Source organism: Phragmites australis, chromosome 18 (assembly GCF_958298935.1).
Source record: "Phragmites australis chromosome 18, lpPhrAust1.1, whole genome shotgun sequence".
In the NCBI taxonomy this organism is placed as follows: Eukaryota; Viridiplantae; Streptophyta; class Magnoliopsida; order Poales; family Poaceae; genus Phragmites; species Phragmites australis.
The window spans coordinates 29,213,975-29,226,024 of NC_084938.1; the positions used below are offsets into that span (position 1 = coordinate 29,213,975).

At 40.4% G+C, this 12,050-nt stretch overlaps 1 protein-coding gene across 1 annotated transcript; it reads left to right on the top strand.

The window, feature by feature from the left end:
* Window positions 1-227: 227 nt before the first annotated feature.
* LOC133899791 (syn-copalyl diphosphate synthase, chloroplastic-like) lies at window positions 228-10,405 on the top strand. The gene is made up of 14 exons (XM_062340854.1): window positions 228-413; window positions 903-985; window positions 1,085-1,385; window positions 1,525-1,708; window positions 2,715-2,929; window positions 3,944-4,064; window positions 5,144-5,256; window positions 5,342-5,574; window positions 5,679-5,794; window positions 9,043-9,141; window positions 9,259-9,432; window positions 9,513-9,597; window positions 9,702-9,908; window positions 10,007-10,405. Exons 1-14 carry the CDS (start codon window positions 299-301, stop codon window positions 10,223-10,225), a joined length of 2,265 nt encoding a protein of 754 aa, XP_062196838.1. The 5' UTR covers window positions 228-298; the 3' UTR covers window positions 10,226-10,405.
* Window positions 10,406-12,050: the final 1,645 nt, after the last annotated feature.

A 12,050-nucleotide genomic window follows, 5' to 3' on the forward strand; every position in this document is an offset into this window, starting at 1 on the left:
ACTACTCGAGTTGGAGAAGAGGGAAAGACGACTCCCAGAAGATGGGCAAACGGCACCCAGGACAACCTCGTGGTGCAATACCAAAGGTCCAAAGTAGGAAGGAATTCAAACCTGTCGGCCGGACTCATTACTACTTGTACTTGTCAATTAGTAACACGTACACGGTTCCACACCTTGAGCTTATAAATACAGAAGGATGGTGGCAAGTAGGAGCTCATCACTCAACCAATATCTAATAGGTCTACAAGAGTGATTAAGAGAGAGGGAGAGAGTGAAATATAGAGAGAGAGCACGGAGGATGCCGGCGTTTACTGCAGCACTCCTGCACGTTCCCTTGCTCGGCCAGCCGACGGCCGGCGCCCAGCCATGGCGACGACCTTTCCTACACCTACACGCTCGCCGTAGACCATGTGGTAGTCATGACCTATCCATCTTCTGACCTAAACGCATGTAGTCGATCAAGAGCATGACATACAATTAATGTCCAAAGGTCATGCATTACATATATAGGTTATACTTCCTTCGTTCAGAAATAGTAGACGTATTTCTTTTAAACTCAGTCTTCGAAGTTAAATTTTGACTAAGTTTTTTTCACAAAATATATCATTTATAGCTACAAAATCTATATAGTGTGAAATTATTTTGAATTGTGAATCTAGTTGTATAATTTTTATATACTAAATATTCTTATAATTTGATTAAATATTAGTTAAGTACACAAAATTTGACTTTTTGAAAAAAAATATGTCTATTATTTCTGAACGGAGGGAGAGTAGTTCTTAAAACCATGTAAAAGGACAGTGGTAACTAAATATGACAGTGGTTCATGTGTTTGTCTTTTTGTATACGATTTTCATGTACTTAACCTTTTCACCTTCCATGCATGCATGCCTGATTTTCAGGGCCCATGCTAATAAGCAAATCCCCGTACCCGGAGTCAGGAGAAGCACACGAACGGGCAGTTGATGGACGTCGTGGACACACGGTGTGTATAAATATAAACTCACGTTGAGCGGATTGATCATTTGTATACAAATTAAAGAATATACTAGACGCTGATAAAACCCAAAAAATATACCTCAAGGATGAACCAAGCGAGACGACAAGCATGATCGATGCCATCAGAGCAGCATTGAGGTCAATCGGAGAGGGTGAGATTAGTATTTCAGCCTATGACACGGCATTGGTCGCCCTTCTCAAGAACCTAGATGGGGGTGATGGGCCGCAGTTCCCATCGAGCATCGACTGGATCATCCAGAACCAACTACCAGATGGTTCATGGGGTGATGATGCCTTCTTCATGTTCAGAGACCGCATCATCAGCACCCTAGCATGTATTGTGGCGTTGACGTCTTGGAACATCCACACCGACAAATGCGAGAGAGGTATATCTTTGGATTATTTGCTTAGGTCAAACTTCTCCATTGTTTCTTTTAGTGGATATATATCACTATCAACGTGTTTGTTATAGGATTTACTATGCTATTTTAAGCAAGGAGAAGGTTTTTGTTGTTGTTGTTGTAGGTTTGTTGTTTATCCGAGAAAATATGTGGAGGTTGGCCGATGAGGAAGAGGATTGGATGTTAGTCGGATTCGAGATTGCCTTCCCCTCACTCCTAGACATGGCCAAGGACCTGGATCTGGACATCCCTTATGATGAGCCAGCCTTGAAAGCGATATATGCCCAGAGAAACAGAAAGCTCGCTAAGTATGTATGCGTAAACCTATTCGTTTTGTTTTGGAAAATTTTAAGCATGCCATGCACAATAGATGGATTTATATTTAAAGGACAAAGTCCATTTTGCTCTCTAAAGAAATCATAGGTCATGGCCCCTTCTCCTATTTCATCATCATCATGTGATGCATGGTTTATGTATAGTCATTTCATTGCCACCAGCACCGAACCGGCTCATAATGTTAAAATTTATGTATTATTATAGGAAAATGTTTAGGGATTAAATGGTTACACGTCGATCTAACTAGATTTTTACTATGTTTTTGTTTGACAAAAAGATTCCTCCTGATTTCATTAATGAAACCAAATTGTTTTGCGCTATAGAGTTTGTAACCAACGCTACTAAAAATGAAAGGAAACAAAAGAAATGGCAGAATGCCATTTTGAAACACAAAGTGACCTGATATGTATCAAGGTCAATAAATCAAAAGTAAAATGGAGAAAAAGAAAACAGAGTTTCTTTATTTGGACTAGAGTTCATCTTTAGGAAATGCATAATAGTGTATTACTACAGTCTTCTTCTTTATTCAACCCTCATCAGTCAAGCTTTGCAACGCTGGACCTCATCGCCTTGTGATCTATTGTATGCCTCTGCCATCACCTTCTTTAGTTTTTGTGAATTTCGTTGGAGATCATCCTTTCCCATTTAAATAGATCACAAATTAAGCCTTTTGCAAGTTTGAAATAGCATTCGTTATAAAAAACATGGTTGGCTGAGCAAATCTCATAACTGCTAGTGACACACTCAATACAATTAAACAAAGTACATGAAATAACTATACAGAAATATTGTTAGTAGATTTATCTTGCAGAAATGTATTGTAATCTAATTTTATAATCAGTGTTTTGCATTGGAACTATAAAATGTCAAAACGATCTACAATTGTAGACAGAAGGAGTACAAAACATTTTACTTGTTTTTTGTAGGTTCAGTAGTCTATGTGCAATCAATCAATCAGCTGACTCTCTCAAATTTTAGGATTCCGAGAGATGTACTACACGCTATGCCAACGACTCTACTTCACAGCATAGAGGGAATGGTAGACTTGGACTGGGAAAAGCTCCTTAAGCTCCGGTGTCTCGATGGGTCCTTTCATTGCTCACCTGCTGCGACAGCTACTGCTCTCAAACAAACAGGAGACAAGAAATGCTTCGAGTACCTTGATGGAATCATCCAAAAGTTCAATGGCGGAGGTAAAACCAGGGACTATATGTCGAAAAATTTGTTGATTCACATGCACAATTTTCAGAATTTCTTAAAATAATTGTAGTAGTAGGAAGGTGTTTTGTTAAAGCGTGAAAAAAATTAAACATAAATAGTCAACAACGAATCGTGTTTTGAATAGTACAACTAAGTTTTGGACAAAACTGCGCAACCAAGTTGTCTATTTTGCCCTCGCAAAATACATGAGTTTGAAGTTGGAATTTTACATCTGGTCACAACACACCCTTTTTTTTTTACTTAATACTATTGTTTGTAATTTTTATTATGTGTTTGTGTAAATTCTCGGGATTCAGTATTTGTGGCATTTGCACTTCCCTGGCAAAATTAGTGAACAATAATGTACAGTGAAAGTTGCTTGAATGGCCCAATCCTGACCAGAACTAGTTCTTTTAGGCCTTGATATGGGTCACGTTTGGGCCATCCAAACAACCTTTTGGGGAATTTACGGAAACTTGCTTGTGTGTCAACTAAACGTTTCTTTAATTAGTAGTATTTGATGTTTATTGCATTTGCAGATGATATGTTCTAGGTGAAATTAGTCAACAAGAATGTACTTATGGAGTTGCCTAGATGGCCCAATCTTGGGCATGCCCAAAACTTTTGGGCTTGGATCTCGGTCATATTAGGGCCATCTAAACAAAGCCTTAGAAAGTAGCAGGGTGTGGCATTGGCCCAGTGGCGCGGCAGGATTGATAGCATCAACAGAATGTTGGAGTCCATGTCTCTATCGATATGCATGCATGCGAACTACATCCCTCTATGCCGAAGCTGCCATCGAGCAAATCAGTGGTGGGAAAAAAAACAGTTATCGTCCCTAAGTAGATAGACCATATAAACTCTCAAACTCACGTCTTCTCCAGGGCACGTCTCCTTGTTTCTCCTCCTCTCTTCCTCTCCCAGCGCACGAACTCAACTTGCACTGTCCGCTCTAAAAAAGAAGCACACTTAATGTTTACTTACACCTTTATATATTATGTTTTCAGTGCCCTGTATCTACCCTCTGGATGTGTACGAACGCTTATGGGCGGTCGATCGGTTGACGAGGTTGGGCATATCAAGGCACTTCACAAGTGAAATTGGGGATTGCTTAGACTATATTTACAGGTAACATATATGTACTACCTATTTACAAATACTTCACCTAAATGTCTGTTTAATTGACCATGTATATGATTAAGGGGTCGTTTGGTAGAGCTCTGATTCTGTGGTGAGAGTGATTTTGTGGTGGAAGTAGGATGGAAGTGACTCTATGGTGGAAGTGATTCTATTTGTAAAATCGTTTGGTATGCCAGTGGTGGAAGTGATTTCTGAGAGAATATTGTGTTGAAATCGAGGAGAATCAGTCGAAAATCAGGTGAAAGCTAGTTTTTTCAGCTCCCACCTCGCTATACAAAACGAGAAGTGATTCCCGCGCGGAATCACTCCCCGACCAGCCCGTTTGGCAGCGCTGGAAATGATTCCAGCGCGAAATCAGCTCCCAGAACTCTACCAAATGAGACCTAATTTTCTCTTCATGACATACAATAGACTATCTATTTATCACCTAACGATATATATAATAACATGCAAGGCACATATATATATGATCCCCTTTCATTACGTAACATACTGCTATGGGATTGTGTGTTACGATAATCCAAAGTAATAAGTTACATTGGAAATTATAGTCAAATGGGAAGGGTATACGTACAATAAACTGATGTCAAGTTATCTCCAAATCATGAAATAACTTGTGCTACTTGGGAACAGAGGGGATATTATGGAAACTATGATAGTTTATATACATTTAACTTGTATCTGGAGGAGATAGTTCTCAACCTAACAACAGCAAACAAACTCTCCAAATGCAATGTAATTTAGCTTATATCTAAAGGGATAACAAAATTGCATTTTTGCATCTGTTTGGGGTGTGTAGATAGTAGGTACTAGACCTTACAAAACATGTTATTTACAAAGACAGAAGTAGCTTTTACTGGAACATTTAATTGTACCTTACTTCTTAATTTCTTCGATCAGCATATAAACCTGTTCGCATGCATGATACAAGTTAACCCTCCCCTCTTCTACCTCACTGAAGAGATGAGCTAGCATGCCTCTTGGTACAGTTGGCATGCCTGTTCGCATGCATTTAGTCTTTATTAGTTTCAAGAGGGGCGCTATATGTAATGTATACAACTGAACAGGCACTGGACTCCAGAGGGGTTAGCTCATACAAAGAACTGTCCGGTAAAGGATATCGATGACACGGCCATGGGTTTCCGTCTCCTCCGACTTCATGGCTACCATGTCGACCCATGTAAATAACAAGCAGTTGCTAAGACCTAAGATATATAACACGCATCACTTACGCTGGATTTTTAACTAACATACATCATGTGCAGGCGTGTTGAAGCACTTCGAGAAGGACGGCAAGTTCTTCTGCTTGCACGGGGAGTCGAACCCATCTTCCGTCACCCCCATGTACAACACTTATCGGGCCGCCCAGGTCACATTTCCTAGCGATGACGACGTCCTTCGGCGGGCTGCAGTATTTTGCCGCGCATTCCTCCAAGAGAGGAGAGGCTCAAACAAAATGAAGGACAAGTGGGCCATTGCCAAGGACATCCCAGGCGAGGTACGTGCCTATGAATAATTCAAGTTAATTATATATGGGATCTGATACTTCCCTTAGTTGACACGAAACTAGCAACTTCATTGCGCCTTCTACTTCAATAATAGGTCGAGTATGCCATGGACTTCCCATGGAAAGCAAGTTTGCCACGAATTGAAACGAGGATGTACTTGGATCAATATGGAGGCAGTGGCGATGTGTGGATTGGGAAGGTCCTCCACAGGTAACCTTCAGATGTAGTACATTCAACTAACATGTAAAACTATCTACTCTCCATACATATGTATACATACATACATATATACATACTTTCATACATACATACATATTCATACATACATACATACATACATACATAAATTATGTCGAAGATGGGAGTAGAATGTATTTTCCATATATATGTATGTATGTATGTATGAAAGTATATATATATATGGCTAGCAAGATATTATATAATAGATGTAGCTTTATGGGTATGTCCCTTTTTTTTATAGGTAGCTATAGTGTATGTGATTAATAGTCTACATCGCAATAATTTGAACCAAGGTTCTAGTAAATGCGTGGTATTTTCTGGTTCCTTGCCTTACCGACCTCCCTGGTAAACCGGTGGACAGGTCAAAAAGATTGGTTTTATTTTGAGATTAAGATTACCTTACTTGTTTTACCCCAAAATGGCAGTAGGGCTCCCAATCAGTATAAGGAGAAAAGAGTTTATGTACAGGGATCTCCTGTTAACACTGCCTTAGAAATGATCATCACAGACGATTTCAAACACACATCACATAAGGATTTAGAAACCATCATCTGTGCAAAAGTATATGCGATGTCGATCTACACATAGATGGTTCTGTAAAACCATCTGTGATTACAAATATCATAGACATATTTTTTTAAAAAAAACCCGTCTGTGATTGCATATCACAAATGCATGAAAAAACCGTCTTTGATTACATATCATAGACAGATTTTAATTAAAAACCATTTGTGATTTTTATTCTAGAATCACACTTTTTGGAGGGATCTCCTGTTAACACTGCCTTAGAAATGATCATCACAGACGATTTCAAACACACATCACATAAGAATTTAGAAACCATCATCTGTGCAAAAGTATATGCGATGTCGATCTACACATAGATGGTTCTGTAAAACCATCTATGATTACAAATATCATAGACATATTTTTTTTTAAAAAAAACCGTCTGTGATTGCATATCACAAACGCATGAAAAAACCGTCTTTGATTACATATCATAGACAGATTTTAATTAAAAACCATTTGTGATTTTTATTCTAGAATCACACTTTTTGGACAGTAAAAAAATACATAATTTTTTTTTACCATCCAGACCACCTCCAAATGCTATGGAGACCACTATGACATCGAGTTGTACAACTCACACGAACTTTCACACATCTAAAGTTTGTGGGAATCAAACCCGTTGCCTCACCCTTCACACAAAGGCTCCTTACCATCTCGCCTATCCTTGAGTGCTGATAATAATAGGATATTTTTTTCATTTGGACCCTTTGTGTCCAAAACTTTCAACGATTATTTTGGCACCTAAATAACTTTAAATGAAAAAACTTTCAATTATAAAGTTGTAGATCTTATCAAGGGGTACAATTTTCATATAAATTTTATAGTTATTTGGGCATCCAAATGACTTCAAACAAAAAAAAAATCAACTACAAAGTTGTAGATCTCATCAAGAGTTACAAAAAACCTTCTGTGATGTAAACCATCAAGAGTTACAAAGTTGTACATGACATATCACAGATGGTTTTTTAATTGAAACCGTTTGTGGTAACCCAATATCGCAGATGGTTTTTGTGGTTCTCACGTATCATAGATGTAAACAACCGTCGGTGATAATTTAATTACAGATGGTTTTCTAAAAATCGTCTGTAACACACCGTCTGCTTTGATCTTCTGTGGGAGTAAAAAGAGAGGGGTCAAGACCTCCTACACTACAAAACAAAAAAGATGTTAAAAAACTGAAGTGTCTTCCATTTGATGTAAAGCCTCCCAATTCTGGAAGGTGCCACGTTCCATTCTTTGTAGATATCCTATATGACATAGATTGCGATGCAGTTCCGCTCTTGTATCGTAGTTGAAGGGAACCTGTCCACCATCCAAGAGGTCATGTGTCCAATTTTCTATCCCACTCATATTTTACTATAAAGTGCACCTGGGTCCTCCACCCCGTTCATATTTTTCGTTGCTAGTTCTGGTGTCAAGCAGGCTGACTAGTGGGTCCCTCATGCACGTATAGGTAGGAAACTAACTATAAAAGTGTGCCGTGTTGAGGGATCGAACACGAGCGTTTGATGACCTTCAGTTTCAATCACTAGGACATGAGCCTTGTAGCGTTCAATTTAGCGGTTAGATGCAACTTTACATATGTTAAAATTTTGAAGTTGAAAATACATTAGAATTCCTGGAAGCCATGTGGGATAATCTGGCGGAGTTTGTGAATCTTTGGACTACGACCCAGCAGGTTCAATTACAGGACAACTCCCAGGATGACATCACCTGAAAGCTCTCCCCAGATGGGGAGTACTCAGCGAGCTCGGCTTATAAGGCCCAGTTCCTTACCTCGACGAACTGCAATTTTCTCACTCTCTTCTGGAGGGTCTGAGTGCCACCTAAATGCAAATTCTTCGCATAGCTGGCTAACCTAAATAGGTTGTGGACCTCAGATCGGTTGACCCATAGAGGATGGCCATGCAACCGTCTCTGCGTGCTATGTAGGCATACCCCTGAGACTGGACATCACCTCTTCGCGGAGTGCCGTTTCACGTGGCACATCTGGACCGAGCTGACACTTTTGATCAGCCTCCCGACAGCCCATCTAAATTCATGGCCGACTTCCTCCTCCGTGAACCAATGGTAGACCACTACGGCGTGCAGGCCAAACATCCTGCCTTAGGGCATGAAATCGTTTATCAAGCTTGTCTGCTGGGAAATTTGGAAAAAGTGGAACGACATGACATTTGATCACCTTGAGCACAGCTCGGGGGTAATCGCACAGAAGATCAAGGACGAGGTAGCTCTATGGGCTTTCGTTGGTGCGCGGTCTCTTGGCCGCCTTATTAGGAGAGAATAGGCTTTAGTTTTGTTGGATCCCTGGTTCTTTCCGGGACCTTTTGTTCTCCTTTGTATCATGTTTTTTTGGCCCTTCGAGCTTCTGCTAATCAATATAACGGGTAGCTCTCCTGCCGGTTCATTTCTTCCATCTGGTAAATGTCGAATATTTCGGATACCATCACCCCCTCCCTTGCTGTAGAAAATAAAAAGTACCCAAAACCCTGATTTGAGCTTAAGTTTTCCCTTTGTTTGTCGGACTAACGTGGGAAGTTATGGCCATATAAAGCGAATGTGAGAGCTCATTTTATACTTTCTTTAATAATACAATTACCAACAGCAAAACAAATTATCACTCTTGGTTCTAAGTCTGAATTTTTCAGGATGACTCTCTTCTGCAATGACCTGTACCTCAAGACAGCCAAAGCTGACTTCAGTAATTTCCAAAGAGACTGCCGAGTTGAGTGGAATGGCCTTAGAAAGTAAGTATGCGCCAATTTTGCTACGTCTCTATCCCCAAATTCAATTAACTAGTCGAGAACTAGTATATATGATGATTAACTACATTCTTACTCAAAAGTGTTTACTTGTATATGTAGGTGGTATTTCAGGAATAATCTTGAGAAGTATGGTGGGACTCCAAAGAGTGCACTGACAGCTTACTTCTTAGCTTCAGCGAACATCTTCGAGCCAAACCGAGCAGCGGAACGTCTTGGATGGGCTCACACAACGGTGCTTGCCGAGGCCGTCTCCTCACACTTCCGGAGAATTGGGTATGTTGCTTCGACGTTTCCACCCACCGGAATCTGGCTTTAGTGATCAATCAATGTAACATGAGCGTGCATGCATTCAGGGGACCAAAGAATTCAACCGAGAATCTTGAAGAGCTTATCGACCTTGTTCCGTTTGACGATGCTTCTGGCAGTCTTCGTGAAGCTGTAAATTCATCAAACCACCTTACTACACTCAGATACTTCTGATACCATGTTAAAACTTCTAATGGAAATGAAAGAGCCAAATCTATTTCCTTTTGTAACCGCAGTGGAAGCAGTGGCTCATGGCATGGACTGCAAAAGGGAGCCACGGGTCAATTGAAGGGGATACAGCACTATTGTTGGTTCGCACGATCGAGATTTTCTCAGGAAGGCATGTTTCGACCGAGCAAAAACTGAACCTTTGGGAGTATTCCCAGCTCGAGCAGCTCACCTCTTCCATCTGCTGCAAACTTTCCAGGAGGGTTCTTGCTCAGGTGCATTATCCTGAATTCATATATACATCTACATCCTTTTGGGTTGCACGTGATTTGTCAATTTACAACCAAAAAAAAAATGTTCAATGATTCAACAGAATGGGGAAAGTATGGAGAACATTGAGGACTTAGACCAGCAAGTGGGCTTGGAGATGCAAGAACTGGCTCGGCGTGTTCTTGAGGGCTGCAGCGCTATCAACAGAGTGACCAGGGAGACATTTCTCCATGTGGTGAAGAGCTTCTGCTACGTCGCCTATTGCTCTCCTGAAACAATTGATAGCCACATCGACAAGGTCATATTCCAAGATGTCATTTAGGAACAAACCCCATTATGTCCCGTTTAAGTTCATGTTAATGAGTACGCAAAATATGTACTGCATTCCTAAGAAATAATTGTACACTGTGTGGGCTGTGTGTGCCTTCGTGTGCAGAGGCCGGGAGATTTGTACTCTTTCACGATCAGTATCATATTGATGCGATGGCTTTGAGCAACAAAAACTTCCATTTCCACAAAAAAATTCTTGCGGAAAGAGCCGAGGCATGCAACAATTGCTACTTCAAGCACATGATTATTGTGAGATTGCCGTATTTCAAACTGGGCATTTCTAAATTCTTAACATCAGTGCAGATTTTTGGATATATATAATTGTAGTAAGAATCACTTAATTGCAAGTTGCCGCATAATCTCACTATTATTATACGCAGGCAATGTCTTTATATAGTACACAAGTATATGATATAGCAAAAATCTGCATGATTCATACATTTCAATAGTTTTAGAATAAAGCTACTTTTCATTCCCTCAACTATTGCCGAAGTGTAGATTACACTTCTGAAGTGTAAAACCGGATGAATCTAACCCTCAACACTTATAACCAGGTAGAATAACGGTGCGCATAGGTGTCTGCCATATCACCTCAAGGTCATCCGACAATTATTTTGAGAAATTCAATTTTTCATGTTTGAAATTCTCCCAAAATTTTCAAAACTAAAAAAAGTTGGTCATTTTTTATTTGGAATATTTTGAAAAGTTTTATACCCAACATTTGTATCCGACACAATGAGAGCCAAAGGCTAATGGAGCAACCTTAGAGGTTGAGGCGTCACTCTCAATCATTTAATTTTGAGAACACAAGGGAGAATTGTGTGGTTGATGATAAGTGATTGATGGAATTGTTGATTTGTAGCTTTTAGTTTGCATAGCATGTTTCAATTATGTTTGATTATATTTATGGCTAACCGGGAGTGAAAATGGAGGATGGCGGAGAGACATGTTTCTTGGTTCATGATGTTTAGGTGTATGGATGCGACATGGCGGTCAACGGCAAGTCGGTGAAGGGAAAGTGGAGGCTTGGTGCCGACGGACCATGCGAGGCCGGGTGGAGCCATGGGCGATCCGCATCACTCATATGGAGGGCGCAAGAAAATATGGTGGGAAGAAAAGGTGATGAAGATGGCGTTGATCAAGTCAAGCCAGAAAGGCGATGGCAAGTCAAGAGGCGGCCCGGTGGCGGGAGCGCAAAGACCTGAAGGCGTCAAAGGTCATGGCGGAGGTCGGACATGTGTCGACATCGAGGAGTCATGCTTGGAGAAGCATGCAAGGCGGTTTTTCCAGTTTCTCCTCAAAACCAGAGGCGGAGTCAGAGGATGCGTGGCATCATCACGAAGCTTGTGTAGAGACGAAGCAGAGTCGTGAAGACGCCGAGTCCATCCGATGGACAACAAAAGAGTTGGATCATTTTGCCCTTCAGGGATAATATATATGTATTAGTCTTTAGGGGTATTTTGGGAATTATCCATTTGCCTATATATATGGGAGAGGGCTGGTGCAAACTGACCTCTCCAGGACCTATTTTCATTTGGATATTTCTTAGGCTTAGTTAGAGTTTCAAAGAGAGAAGTTAAGGTTCATAGCTCTAAACTTAATCTCATCAAAAGTGGAAGGATGAAGGGCGGCTTCCAAGCCATGTATCTATGAATCTTGCTATGTTCTTATTTCTATTCATCAGATGTTTAACAAATTTGTGATGCTGTTAATCTTCCTCCTTTTAATCTCTTGTTCTTCAAGATTTGGTTGATTTTTCACTCTTCGCTTTTGGCAGCGATTTCGAGTGATTTTGTTGGGGCAAAAGGTTGCTAGGA